The sequence below is a fragment of the Diachasma alloeum genome, unplaced genomic scaffold, assembly GCF_001412515.2.
Source record: "Diachasma alloeum isolate Michigan unplaced genomic scaffold, Dall2.0 Dall_scaffold_01094, whole genome shotgun sequence".
Taxonomy (NCBI): domain Eukaryota; kingdom Metazoa; phylum Arthropoda; class Insecta; order Hymenoptera; family Braconidae; genus Diachasma; species Diachasma alloeum.
In genome coordinates this window covers 131,513-144,541 of record NW_021681205.1, presented here as the reverse complement: position 1 = coordinate 144,541, position 13,029 = coordinate 131,513, and the positions used below count along the sequence as shown (strand labels likewise).

The window sequence follows — 13,029 nt, the reverse complement described above, 5'->3', positions numbered from 1 at the left end:
AGCTCTAGCGCTTTTTCTAAGAAATTTTATGGAATTTTTACCAGAACTTGATAGGACTTGTCACCTATCAAGTGGACAACTTAATTAAAAATAAAAATAAAATTGACTAAATAAATCATTCATGTTACAAATTATGTTTCTCATCAAATTAGAAGTGTGACTTAAGCGCAGTCAGGTTGTTTACGGCTTGTATTTTATTTTGTGGTTTCTATTTTTCATGTTTTATTGTCGTTGAATGGACCGATTTTCTTTATAGTTGGAGGGGTTTACAAAAATATCATTACTTCATTTTTTTTAAATAAAGTTCACAATGCATATGACGTTCATACAACGGAATGACTGTTTTTTATGCTTTTCGCAGTGATACCAAGGGACTTCACAGGTAGAAGAAGTAAAGTCAATTTAACTTCAGAGTTACGTCTTATCTGGTGAATTTGTCTAGAGAAGATTGCGTAAAAATCATAACATTCCATAAACCTTGAGAAATGCATGATGAAAATAAATTACGGATGTTAAATCTCTCCAATGGCTAACTCAGTTGAAAAAATTAATAAAATTGACAAAATAAATCATTCATGTTGCAAATTATTTTTCTCATTAAATTAGAAGTGTTATGGCGTACTTTTCCGGTCTCAGAAACAATAATTAAAGAAAATGTTCATAGATAATGGAGGACTTGTGACTGCAGTGGTAACAGTCGAATTTTGATCGGGCAACATCGCACGCTTCGGCTAGTAGTGGGGTTGTAACAGTGAGATGAATGTTTGTGTGTGTTATACGTGTCCATATGCTTCCAGCACTGAATTATCGTCACCGACTTTACCGACCTCGATCAGCTGTTGTGCGGTGTTGTCGCGTTGCTCGACTCGCTATGGCGGTCAAATTTTTTTTAGAGGAATTCGAAAATCAATCGAAGATATCACGCCTATATGGCCCGGTCCCCTACTTGTTCTCGCCGGCGATAGATTCTCCATAGTCTAAAGTAAATGGCTTGTGGTTTTTCTTCAATACCTTGAGTGTCTAACCCATGCAACATCTCGATCAAAGTTCACACGGTCACGTTTCTTCCCTAAGCGTAATATTACAAGAAGTGATTTTCAGGAATTAATTTCGCACTGGGATGTCCCGATGGAAGGATTAAGAGTATTACTAACGTGTGGCTCAAATATGAACCTGGCATATGAGACAATACCAAAATTATCGTGAATAATAGTGGTGAATTTATGAAACCCCTTGAATTCTTTACGTTTCATCTTGAGAATTCCGAATACTCTTCAACATTCATGCCCCACATTCTGCATTCGAATGTTTATCAATGCAGTTAAACCCAAGAGCTCCAGTCTACGACTGCATCTGTTATCGCGCTAAACAGTGTACTAATATGCGCTATTGCTTGACGGTTAATTATAGCCGTGCCCGGAATAGAGCGAACGGGAATAGACTTCACACGGTTCAGACGTGGAAACTACATGAGTCAGGATATTTTGCGTACATTAGTGAGAACCAGCGAGAAAGCAAAATATATAATGAGAATATTCGTGTGTAGTTCCTCACTTGGTCAAGTCGTCTTGAAATTCAACGGCTTCGACGATCTCACCGACAGCTACACAGAAGCTGCTGTCTTCCTTCGATACATAGTCCTTCGTCACTATGAAATTATCCTGGTTCTGGAAAAATAACAGATAATTTGTTCGGGATTAAAATTGAGTGCCTGAGTAATTTATCGATCATTTAAAAGCTCAAATAAATAAAGAAATATAATCAATTTTAATGAAGGAAACTATGAGAATGGTTCGAAGAATAGCTTTCGTCGCTATCAATTGTCAGCGAATCGAAAAGACAGCGAGGTGACATTTCCATCGGTGACTCCCATGATCTATTTAAGCCTTCCTATTTATAAAACTCTCCAACAAGTGGTTACTTACTTCCTGCTATCGAATGACTCCCCGGCGGAAAAATACAGATCTCAAGGAATATTTGCAAAATCTCTTTTTTTAATGTTTCCACCGAATTCTTCATCATGTTCTCAATCATCGCTCATATGTGGAATCGACTGTATTTTTACGACTGGATAACATGCACGTGTAACAAAAAATCGAAATTTCGTGGACAGCTTAGAGGGCGAAATCATGGAATTAATCATGGAATTTTGTTTCACTGAAAATTCTATGGAATATGAAAATTTACTAATTTACTTGAATTTTCAGGGACAATATGAATATTTTACACTAAATCTCGTAGAATTTTCCTAATTTTTTAAATGATACTAATGTCAAGCCTCTGAGAGAATTGAAAAAATTTGATTTCTCATTTTGAAAAGTCTAGAAGCCCTACCAATGAAAATTCCCGCCAGAAATATCATGAGTAGCAGACATCGGCATAATCGAAATTTTGAATTACAGTTAAATTTGGAATAAGTCAATTCTTAACATTACTCACCAATTTTTTGGTTTTTTAAAATAACCATCAATTTAAAGTTTCAAATTCCGAATTATTTTATCAACCGATAATTGAAAAATTAAATTACCAATTATTATATTAATTTTCAAATTTCAATTACGATAAATAATTCTAAATTACTATAAGGTGCAACTTCTCATAATATTACTAAAAGTAATGATTGATGCCGATCTTTGATGAATAGTAAGATTTTTAAATTTGCATGCCGAAATTCCGGGCCGTGTACTGTGTATAAGGCGAATTTTTCGAAAGACATGTTAACTTTGAGTTTGAATATATAACGAAGTATAACACTGAGAATGAAAAATCCCACGGATCTTCGTCTAGTTTACGATCCAGATCGCTGTTGATTTTTTTCCGATTTCTCCTAGATATTTCAAATTTATCACCACGTCGGTTATTGCTGTGCGGCGCGGTGCTAACGGCGCGACCAACGGAGTATTAAAAATACGAAGAAATTCTCCGCGTTAAAAAAAAACGCGAAAATTCGCCGGTTCTTCAGAAAATTCGAAAAAATTTCTAAAAAATTCAGTTCAGTTCCCAAAACACGGACACGTAGACGCACATAAATAACCCAGTCATATCCTCGTCAACCTTAACTATCATATTTTCTCCTTTTCGTGTTTTTAGAAAAAAAACTTTGAAAAGCTCAATTTACCCCGTTATCCCAAAATCCTTCGGGATGAGCACTACTACGTCTCCTCAAACTGGGCGTATTCTCCCTACTCATGGAATTCTCCAAAGTCCTATCCGTAAGATTGATCCCCACACTGGACTCCCTGGAAGCCCGGCAATGCCCATTCTGTATTCTCTCAGCCTCAGTCGTCGAGGTGATGGAAGCTGTCACGCTCGTCTCCACCTCGTAATCCTCCTCCCCAGCAACGGGAATAGCGTACATCGAGAAGCGATGGGCTGACGGTTTATTCAGTTTCAGTGCCGAAAATACATGAAGTGGCTCAAAGTGCGATATTCCATTCTCATCGAGAACGGTATAAGCGACCTGCCCCGTCAAAACCGCGCGCGACGCATCCCTGGGGACGACGGTCTGCAGACCCTTCTTAAGAATCATAAATATCGTAGAAGGTTTCTGATTCCTCCGAATGAAGAAATCCTCGATAGCGAGACTGTTTTCCGCATTCAGCAGAGCCGTCGGGATGTCACTTGACGACTGCAAGGGCACATCCTCAGGGACGATCATGAGTGCTGCGCTCTCACGAACAAGAGTCCTCAGTCTTGGATCCGTTCTGGCGAGTTCAGGATCGCTGCAGAGATTGCGCAGCGCTGCGACGAACTGCGGACGCGCCTCCGCCAATTTTCTCATGACAGTCAGCCTCTTCAAGATGTCCAGAGTCACCTTGTCCCCTGCAAGTGCCCGTGTGGACTTCTCATCGCTGATGACATTCAGAAGACTACTCGCCGTCGACGACATGCCCAAAGCCCTCGCCAGACCAACCGCCTGCAGGATCAACTCCCGCAGATGGATGCCTTCGTCATTCAGCAGCTTCTGGACTTGAAGCTCACTGGATTCTCTGACGGCATCGACAATCGCCTTGTGAACCGTCTCCGCAGCTTCCCTCTCCGTGGAGAGAGCAGCGACTTCTTGCGAGACCTTCTTCAAGACGCTGGAGACCAGCTCTGGGTTGCCCTCCGAGACTTTCCGAAAGGCGGAGCCGATCAGCTCGTTTCCCTGCTCCTCCTCGAGAACAGCTGACAACCTTTCCAAGACAATATCGTTCTTCAACGATTGTCCTACGACCGTTGATTTCAGAATGTCAATCTTGTTGCTGCTTGATTGAAGGAGATCGGAGATGGTCCTTTGACAGAGACTCTTCCTGTTCTGAGGGATGAGCAAAGTCTTCAGGACTTCGTTCACCGATTCATCGATGCTGATGGAGTTCTTCCGGAGGACTACGTTGAAGGCTTCGCTAATGGATGACAGCACATAACTGTCAGGATGTCTTTTTCCGTTCTCCCGATGATCGGTATCGTCGGTTATCGCCAGGACAGCGGCAGCTATCGCTGTCTTGATGGCTTTGTGCATCCAGTCAATGTCTTCGTCATGATCGTCATGCGCTTGTCCGTTGGTGACGATCGGCGTCTGCCCATTGCACATGTTCTCGAAATTTAGTTTTCCTCCATTCTGATGCTGCTTGACGATGTTATGAGCCAGTTGCGAGACTGTTGAGACTACTTGCGCCATTTTCACTGCTGAGTCCTTACGGAGGCCCAGTTTCTCGGCGATTATCAGGGCGTGCTCGAGAGCTACTGCTGTCGCGTCAACGTCGACGTCAACACTGGGTACATTGGCTGATATCTTTCGGCCGATCGACATTCCAGCTTCAGAGAGTTGTCTCAGGAGTCTCGCATCGATGCTGGGCTCTCCGTTGTGCTCTGTTGTGCCGTTGCAGTGGGAATGTGAAGGCCGAAGTAATCCAAGCTCTTCAGGTGTGACTTCAAAACCCTGTACCGAGAATTCCATTTCGCCTTCTGGTGTGTCCGCCAAGTCCGGGGCTACGAATCTCGGCCCCTCCTCTGTCTGCACTATTTGTCCAGGAACGAAGGTCACCCCCAGCGTTCCAGACTCGACTACACAGCCTGGAACGAATCGCGGGCCGTCTGGAGTGTCGACAACCTGTCCTGGAACGAACCTGGAGCCCTCGTCTTCGGTAGATATCACCTGTCCTGGAATGAACGTTGGGCCAACTTTTGTCTGGACAATCTGTCCAGGAACAAAACGCGGGCCCTCGTCGGTGTCCACCGTTTGTCCAGGCACGAACTTCGGACCGCTTCGAGTGTTTACCATCCTTCCTGGAACGAATTTCGGACCGGAACTGGTTTCTACTACTTGACCGGGTACGAACTGCTCGCCTTTTTCAGTAAGCACTATCTGACCTGGAACGAAACCCTCCTCGGTCATCACTCCAGGAACAAACCGTGGGCCGTCTTTGCCACCTCTCACCAGTTGTCCTGGAACAATCCGTTTACCTTCTGGAGATTTTCCCAAGGTTTTCGGTATGAATTCCACCCCATTTTCGGTCTGAATCATGTGCCCGAAGACTTCCTGCTGGTGGAGAAGCGAGATTGCACTCGCAGTTTTGGGGTCCACTGGAATTCCAGTCGGTCCAGACTCCAGGAATGTTATGTCCTCGATACTCTTAGCCGCTGCGAACTCAAAGCCATCGGGTCTGGAGATTGTTCTCCCCGGGATGAATTTTTCTCCCTCACTTGTGTTGAGTATCATTCCCTGAACGAACTTCGAACCCTCTGGAGTTTCCAGAGTGGTTCCGGGAATGAATCTACTCCCTTCTGGAGTCTTCAGGGTCATCCCGGGAACGAAATTCACTTCTCCAGTTTTGGATGTAACATTCTGCCCGGCGACGAACCGCATTCCCTCCGACGTCTGCATAGTTCTTCCAGGTGTGAACGTTGGTTCTCCAGTGGGTGATACCAAACACTGTCCAGGAATGAACTCCCAATCATCGTTCACCTTTACACTCTGTCCAGGGACAAATATATGCTCGCGATTTTGCTCTGTAATAGTCTGTCCAGGCATGAAAGTAGCTCCAGCCTCCGTCAGAACCGTCTGTCCAGGAACGAAAACATTCTCCAGGACTTGTCCAGCGACGAATTTCGGACCTTCCTCCGTCAGCACCGTCTGTCCCTGAACGAATTTAGCTCCTTCGTTCGTATGAATCGTCTGACCCTGAACGAACTTCCGCCCGCTCTTGGTCTCCAGAGTTTGTCCAGCTATGAACACTGGAGTCTGTTTCCCACCCTCTGGAATCGTAACTATCTGTCCGGGTATTAGTAGCGGCCCCTCCGGGGTGTGAACCGTGAATCCTGGGACGAAAGTCGGCCCCTGTGGCGTCTGCAGCGTTTGTCCAGGGACGAACACAGGACCCACTGGAGTCTCAACAGTCTGGCCAGTGACGAATCGCTGAGCTGATTCTATATCCACCTTCAGACCTTTCACCTTATGCATCTCACACTTCACTCCGGTCTGGACCTTCCTCACAAGGTCTGGAATCTCCTTGACTGTCGGGAGTTCCTGGAGCGCTGTTTCTCCTCCAGACAAAAACTTCTCTTTCACATCAGCTGTTCTTTCCAGCTCAGCTGGAGGGAGTTCCGCCAGTAGTATCTGGATTCCAGGATCTGGCTCAGCTGTCAACGGCGTCAGCGGCTTAATCACAGATATCGCTTCCAGTCCGCCGGTCTCTTCCGATACCGGCGAGGTGACAACACCGACTTCCGTCGCCTCAAGGTCAATCACCTGAGCCGGCACGTCAATCGGTGTCGGCAGTTCCTCAACAACCGGCGTTCCGCCGATCTTCCCAACGTTTCTCTCAATCGCCCTCCAGTTACATGTCTTCGTGATCGGATGCACGAAGCTTTCTAGATTCTCAGTGACCATCGTCAGCTGTCTCTCCCCGGATCTCGCGTGGCTCAGATCAACATTCCTCCAGTGACTCCTCTCCTCCTTCAGATCCTCCCTGATGCTTCTCAATTTCAGCTGCTTCGCTCTCTTGAACTCCTCTTCATCCGCCGCTTTCTCCTTATCTTCGAACACCTTCTTCGCGTAATTCAGCTTGGCAGCGCGTTTTCTCTTCCGCTTCCGCGCTTCGGCTTCCAGTTTCTCTCGCTCCTTTATCACTTCCTCGTGGGCTCCCAGCCCCTCGTACAGATGATTGAAGTCATCCAGTTCCTTGAAGTCCACTGAAACATTGCGGCCCTGCTTGAGCCTCAGCAGAACTGTATCACAGTCTCTCGATAGCATAACGTCACTGACGTCTCCGTCCCTCACCGCCGCCTCGAGTCTTGCTGGAAAGACCAAACTACATCTCCTCTCCTGAACCGTGTACACGAATTTCAGGTTCTCCTCGTCCTCCAGCGGCTTTTTCGTCTCCAGTAGGTCTCTCAACGCCTTCTGTTGCTCGCTATCACCCTCCAGCACTGGAAATACGTAACGATAGTCCTTGACAATCACGTGCCGCTTCTTCTCTCCGAGAATCAGGCCAGCTGTGTAGTGATGTGGACCAAGACCAGAGTTGTTTGTTATTCTACATTTGGATTTATCATTGCCGTGCACACCGAGCAATACGGGAATGTAGTGGTGCGTGGGTAGACCGTAAGATTTACCAGTTATCCGGCAAAAGCGTTTAGCATCAGCTGGACTTATTGGCGGCAGCAACGGAAAGTAATTTGGCTTGGGGAGGCCCCGGCTCCTCCCCGTTATCCTGCAGAAGGACATGTCTAGGGTTTATCGCTGTTCAATCTATTCTTCTAATGCCTTTGATGTTGAATCTTTCATTTCCATTCGGAGGTGGCCTCTTCAGTGGATAGTGGTGCTTCAGAAATCCTTGGGTTCGAATTTCTCAATGCCAACAGCATTAACATCGTCTGGTGATGCGCAAATTTTTAGCTGCACCACCATTTTCGCTCTGATATTTCAACGGGTAATCGGAAACTCGTAAGTCTCTCAATGAATTGGGCTTATACCATATCTCAGGTTGATTGCTCAAAATTATTTTTGCATCCGATGAAAATTAGCACTCGAATCCTGGACATTTGCCAATTCTTTGATTTCAATTCTATCCTCGAGATATTAATTTTTAGGACATTACTTTTAATTTGGGATCACAATTACTCATGAGCTTTGTCAGGTTTAATTTATCACGATGCTGTATTCATTCATTATGGTTTTGGAAGTTGGCCATGTGTTGAATCGCAAATAAAGTCTCCCGAGAGGGAGTGTAAAAAATTTATGCACAATTTGACACGGGAACCTCGGCCCAAATTTCCTCACGTGTACGCTATTATCACATTGTTTGGGGTTTTTCCGTTGTTTTTGGAAATTCACCGGTTGCAAGAGGGAAATGTTTTCTCGGTATTGGGTAGGAGCGTGATCTACTCCTGTCGTGAAAGTTCACTCAACTTTACGTGCAATGGGCTCCTACAGGGAAATACATCTATTTTCGTGCGGCCGCACGTTTCGGGTGTAAATAATTCGTTTGGAAAATTCAGTCTTCACTCTCTCGTTAACGTTAGGTATTTCAATCAAGGGGGATCTTTTTGTGGGTTCACTTCAGACTTTTGCGATGCACTGGACGAATTGGGGTTTGAGATTTTTGGGGGGAAATTAGTGGGGGAAATGCACTTTTCACTGTTTTTTGTCGCGCGATATCAGCTTGAGGGATTCGTTTCGATGGGTTTGGCAGATCTGCACCTCGTGGCTTTGGTATCAGACGGCTGTAGGCAAAGTGTGTGTGATACCGTGGCAAACGCCAGACTACCCAGAGGTGGGTTAACCAAGTGCCTGAAAGATCGTATACGCGCCCGAGTTAACTCACACTTCTCCCCTCAACCAGAAATAGCTACCCTTCTTACTCTTCCAATACATCTTGAGGAGCATCTCGTGTATGATTTCGGGAAATATGAGAATTGAATTCGATTGTTGTCTGGTTTGTCGGGTCTTTGGGAGGGACACGTGGAGAGTTTATTTTATTTCGGTGTAAATCATGGGAACGTTTAGAGGGGATTAATCTTATTGGGAAGGAGGCAGCGCTGGCGGAATGTCAGGGGGCCTGGTGGGATGCATGATTTTTGGGTGCATGCTATTTGCAACATCTTTATGATGTTTGCTAAAAATAACGGCTATTGCGGTTTTTAGAATTGAATTTGCGCGGTTTTTGGTACAATTCAGTTTTGAGAGATTAGTTTTTTCGTTGGGATTATTTTCTTGGCAAAGGTTCTGTTCGAGGAGAATTTTGCAGTCGATTATCGAACATATTGCAATGATTTTTATATTTTGATGGCTTATTTAAACTTTTTGAAGCCTCAGGAAATTTTATCATAACGATTTTCCGCTCTATTTTTGCTTTTTAGAACATAATTGTTCTAGAAAAATTTGTTTTTTAATTATAAATATTCAGATTCTGTTGAAAGTTGATTAGTTTCTCAATATTTTTCGAAAAACAACGAATGAAGAAATCAATAAATTCTGATTTTTCCGTACGATATATTCTGGCAATATTTTTTCTATTCTGTTGTCATGAATTTTGTAATATAAGAAGAAAAAAGCTCGGAATTTCCAATAGAATTGTTTAACAAATACCAATTTTCATGTCAAATTGGGGATTGTATTTCATTTGGGTGTAAATCGTGAGAGGATTTAGAGGGGGATTAATCTTATTGGGAAGAAGACTCTGGCGGAATGTCAGGGGTTCTGGTGGGATGCATAATTTTTGGGTGCATGCTATTTGCAACATCTTTATGATGTTTGCTAAAAATAAAGACTATTGCGGTTTTTAGAATTGAATTTTGCGCGGTTTTTGGTCAAATTCAATTTTGTACGTTTGAAGTTTATGAAAGATTTTATTCAAGACTTTTGCAGTCGATTATTAGACATATCGCTCTGATTTTGATATTTGAATTTTTTATTTCAACTTTTCGAAGCCTCAATTTGACTTTCTATTACGAGCGGTGGAAAGTTTTCAAGAATTGAAAAAATCGGGAAGTTTACTGTTTGAGAAATCATAAGATAATTAAAAAATTGTTATTTAAAAAATTGGGATCTTTTTCCGTGAATAAAACGGAAGAACAGATAATTGAATGCAGATCATAGATCGCAGATCGCTTTCTCTAGGAGAATTAAATTTTTGTTTAAATTGATATTAAAAATGAATTGATATTCAATAAATCATGAAAACGCTTGAATAATCTTAATCGTATTTTGAACCATTAATTAATTATATAATTGATTATAACCTTATATATTTAATGATATAATAAATTATATTATATTTTTATTATTATTATTAATTATATTATACTTATATTATATAATATAATTTATTATATTATTGAATATATAAAGTTATAATTAATTATATAATTAAGTAATTAATTATAATCTCATTTTGAAGAAAGCTGTTCTGACAGAATATCAGGGGTGGGCTGCATAATTTTTGGGTGCATGCTATTTGTAACATTTTTATGATGTTTACTAAAAATACATGCCATTGCCGTTTTTAAAATTGAATATTGCGCGGTTTTTACTACTATTGAATTTTGCACGCAACCTAATTTAAAATTTCAAAAACTGATAATTACTAAAATAATTTCTAATGCAGCCCGTCGAAGGAGTACAACTACTTCGAATCAAGTGACAAAAATTTCGTTATCCAAAATATTCATAAAAAAATTCCCACTCGATAGAATTGGCTCCCACGCCTCGTTTCCACACTTCACTACCTAAACACATCCGCCTATTACTTGTCGAAAGTGTCAAATCATTTACAGTAAAGTGTTTCCCGCAAGTTTTTATGACTATCGTACATAATGTTGCGAGCAATTCCGTTGGATTACAACAGGCACTTTGACTGGCACTCGAGCAAAAGTAATTAAACTTAACGACGAATAAATATTTGGCAGTCAAAGTCCATAAAATTGTTATTAAAGGTGGAAGTTTAGTGAATATATTCCATATTCAATTGCTTTCATGTTTTCGAATGGGTTATAATCGACTAATTATAGGTCTCCCCTGGTGACAAGGAATACGATTTCCTAGAGACTGATTTATCCGCTGTCATTCTGAATAACATTTTCATTTCCGAAAACAATCCGGGGTTTCTCTCGAAGTCCGCTCATCCGTCGTCACGCGAATGAGTCGCATGTCTCCGTATGATGACAAAAGTCTTGTTCGAATATTCGCGAGTGTTTACTGAAAATGCTGGCATCGCACCAGATTTTTTTGCAACTCCTTTGAAACCAATATTTCCTCTTTTATTTGGATTCAGAGAAGAAACTTCTTTTGTGCGATGCTTGCCACTGTTGAAGGAGGAAACGTACACTGTTTGGGATGAGGATGGCAACGAGTGAGTCATGAAGGCTGGATTCTGCTTGATGGTCAGTTGTATTTTTTGGCAATTTGTCAGGCTCCGGGGAATGGCGGGACGGGGGGTGGCACTTACCTCTTCGGTATCGATGATTGAAGTGGTCAGTGTCTCTTTGGTGGTGATACTCTCGCTGATTATTACTTGGCTGAGCTCCGTGGAAAATTCTGAAATATGTGAACATAATTATGAACACGGAATAAAGTGTAGACGCACACCGGAAAAAAATCACGTGAGGAATTACTGGATAATCTGGGGAATCCGCGAGCGAAATTGTATTTCAGATATTTTTATTCAACTAAGAAAGAAATTTGAGGGAAACAAATTTCTACGCTGTAACGTGATATTTTGCAAGCGAACAATAAAATTCAGTAGCGAAGCGGTAAAACGCTTCAAGTCGATTTTGACTATTAGTCAGTATTCAATGAATATCTCGGAATCTAAGGCAAATAGCAAAATTTTTGTTATATCCTTTTTTGCAGAATGAATTACGAGCTACAGAAAAGGTTGTTAGGATAATTTCGCTATCTCCATTAGATTTGGAGATATTCTTCGAAAACTCAACTCCGAGCTAAATCGACCCGTTTTACCGCTTCGCTACTGAATTTGTGAGTGGTTTGGTAACAAAAGTACAAGAAAAATAAAATGGTAGGTAAATTTGAGCGCAAAATTAGTTGCGAAATTGAATAACAAAACGCTTTCCCCAATAAATTCCATTGAATTTTATTGGCATTTTAGAAAAATTCGGATGTATTCCTGATAAATTCCATTGAATAATTTTATTATTTTCTATTGAAAATTGTGTTTTTTACCGTATCCTTTTCCTAAGAAATTTTGATATCAAAAAGTCAATAGATTTCGATTTTTCTACGGAAATTCTGGGGCTAATTTTTTTAGCCATTTCTATTGTTTTTTTATCTGTTCCGGATAATAAAACCCAAAAAATGAAAAAACATCGAACATTCACGCCCAAGTACCCTAATGCACTTTCAATAAACCTCTGAGAGAATTCCAATGAAAAGCAGGTCTTCGCTGGGTTTTCTGTTGAATTCCCCACACGTACTGGAACGAATTCCATTACCTTTTTTCCTTTTACTTGAAGATGCTGTTACTGAGTCCCTTGATGCCATGGTAAATTGTTACGACATTATTCTGAAAAGATACGAAATAAGTGAAAATTGAGGGGGTCTAAAGTACTATAACCACACGGAGAGAAATTTTCTAGAAAAATTCTAGTGCTGTTAAGGTAAAATTTCTTGGTATTTCTGTTTACGAAAATCATTGAATAATGAATTTGATGGATTAATTTATTGTACTCATCAAAGTTAGACATCATATAAAAAGTTATTGATGATGAATAATTATTGTTTTATGCATTTCAAATTTTGTTTCCCCGTTACACTAAACGGCTCGAGTGGAGTCTATTCGAACTACTTAAAAGTAGTATAAACATAACTCAACTTTTGAAGATTAAAATCTGAAATAAATTCTAAACAGACTTTATTATAAGTAGAAACATTCCGGTTAAATTTATCCTCAATCGGCAGTTTAGTATCATTGATAATAGTTCATTTAGGAGGGCTAAAATAACACAGTCTCAGGAGAGAATAAACTTTTCGAGGTTTGGGAGAAGATTAGAATCCAGAAAAAACCTCAGCAAAGTTACGAAACATGACAT

The 13,029-nt window shown here is 41.4% G+C and overlaps 1 protein-coding gene across 7 annotated transcripts in view; it reads right to left on the bottom strand.

Annotated features, from left to right (window-relative positions):
- LOC107045855 (obscurin) overlaps positions 1–7,708 on the bottom strand; it is a 45,164-nt gene extending 37,456 nt beyond the window's left edge. For all 7 annotated transcript variants that reach the window (XM_015268252.1, XM_015268256.1, XM_015268257.1 and 4 more), the window contains exons 1-2: positions 3,119–7,708; positions 1,555–1,667 (exon numbers count right to left, since the gene is read on the bottom strand). In XM_015268252.1, coding sequence (XP_015123738.1) covers positions 1,555–1,667; positions 3,119–7,708 — 4,703 coding nt within the window. The remainder of the gene's footprint in view (positions 1–1,554; positions 1,668–3,118) is intronic.
- Between the last annotated feature and the right edge of the window lie 5,321 nt (positions 7,709–13,029).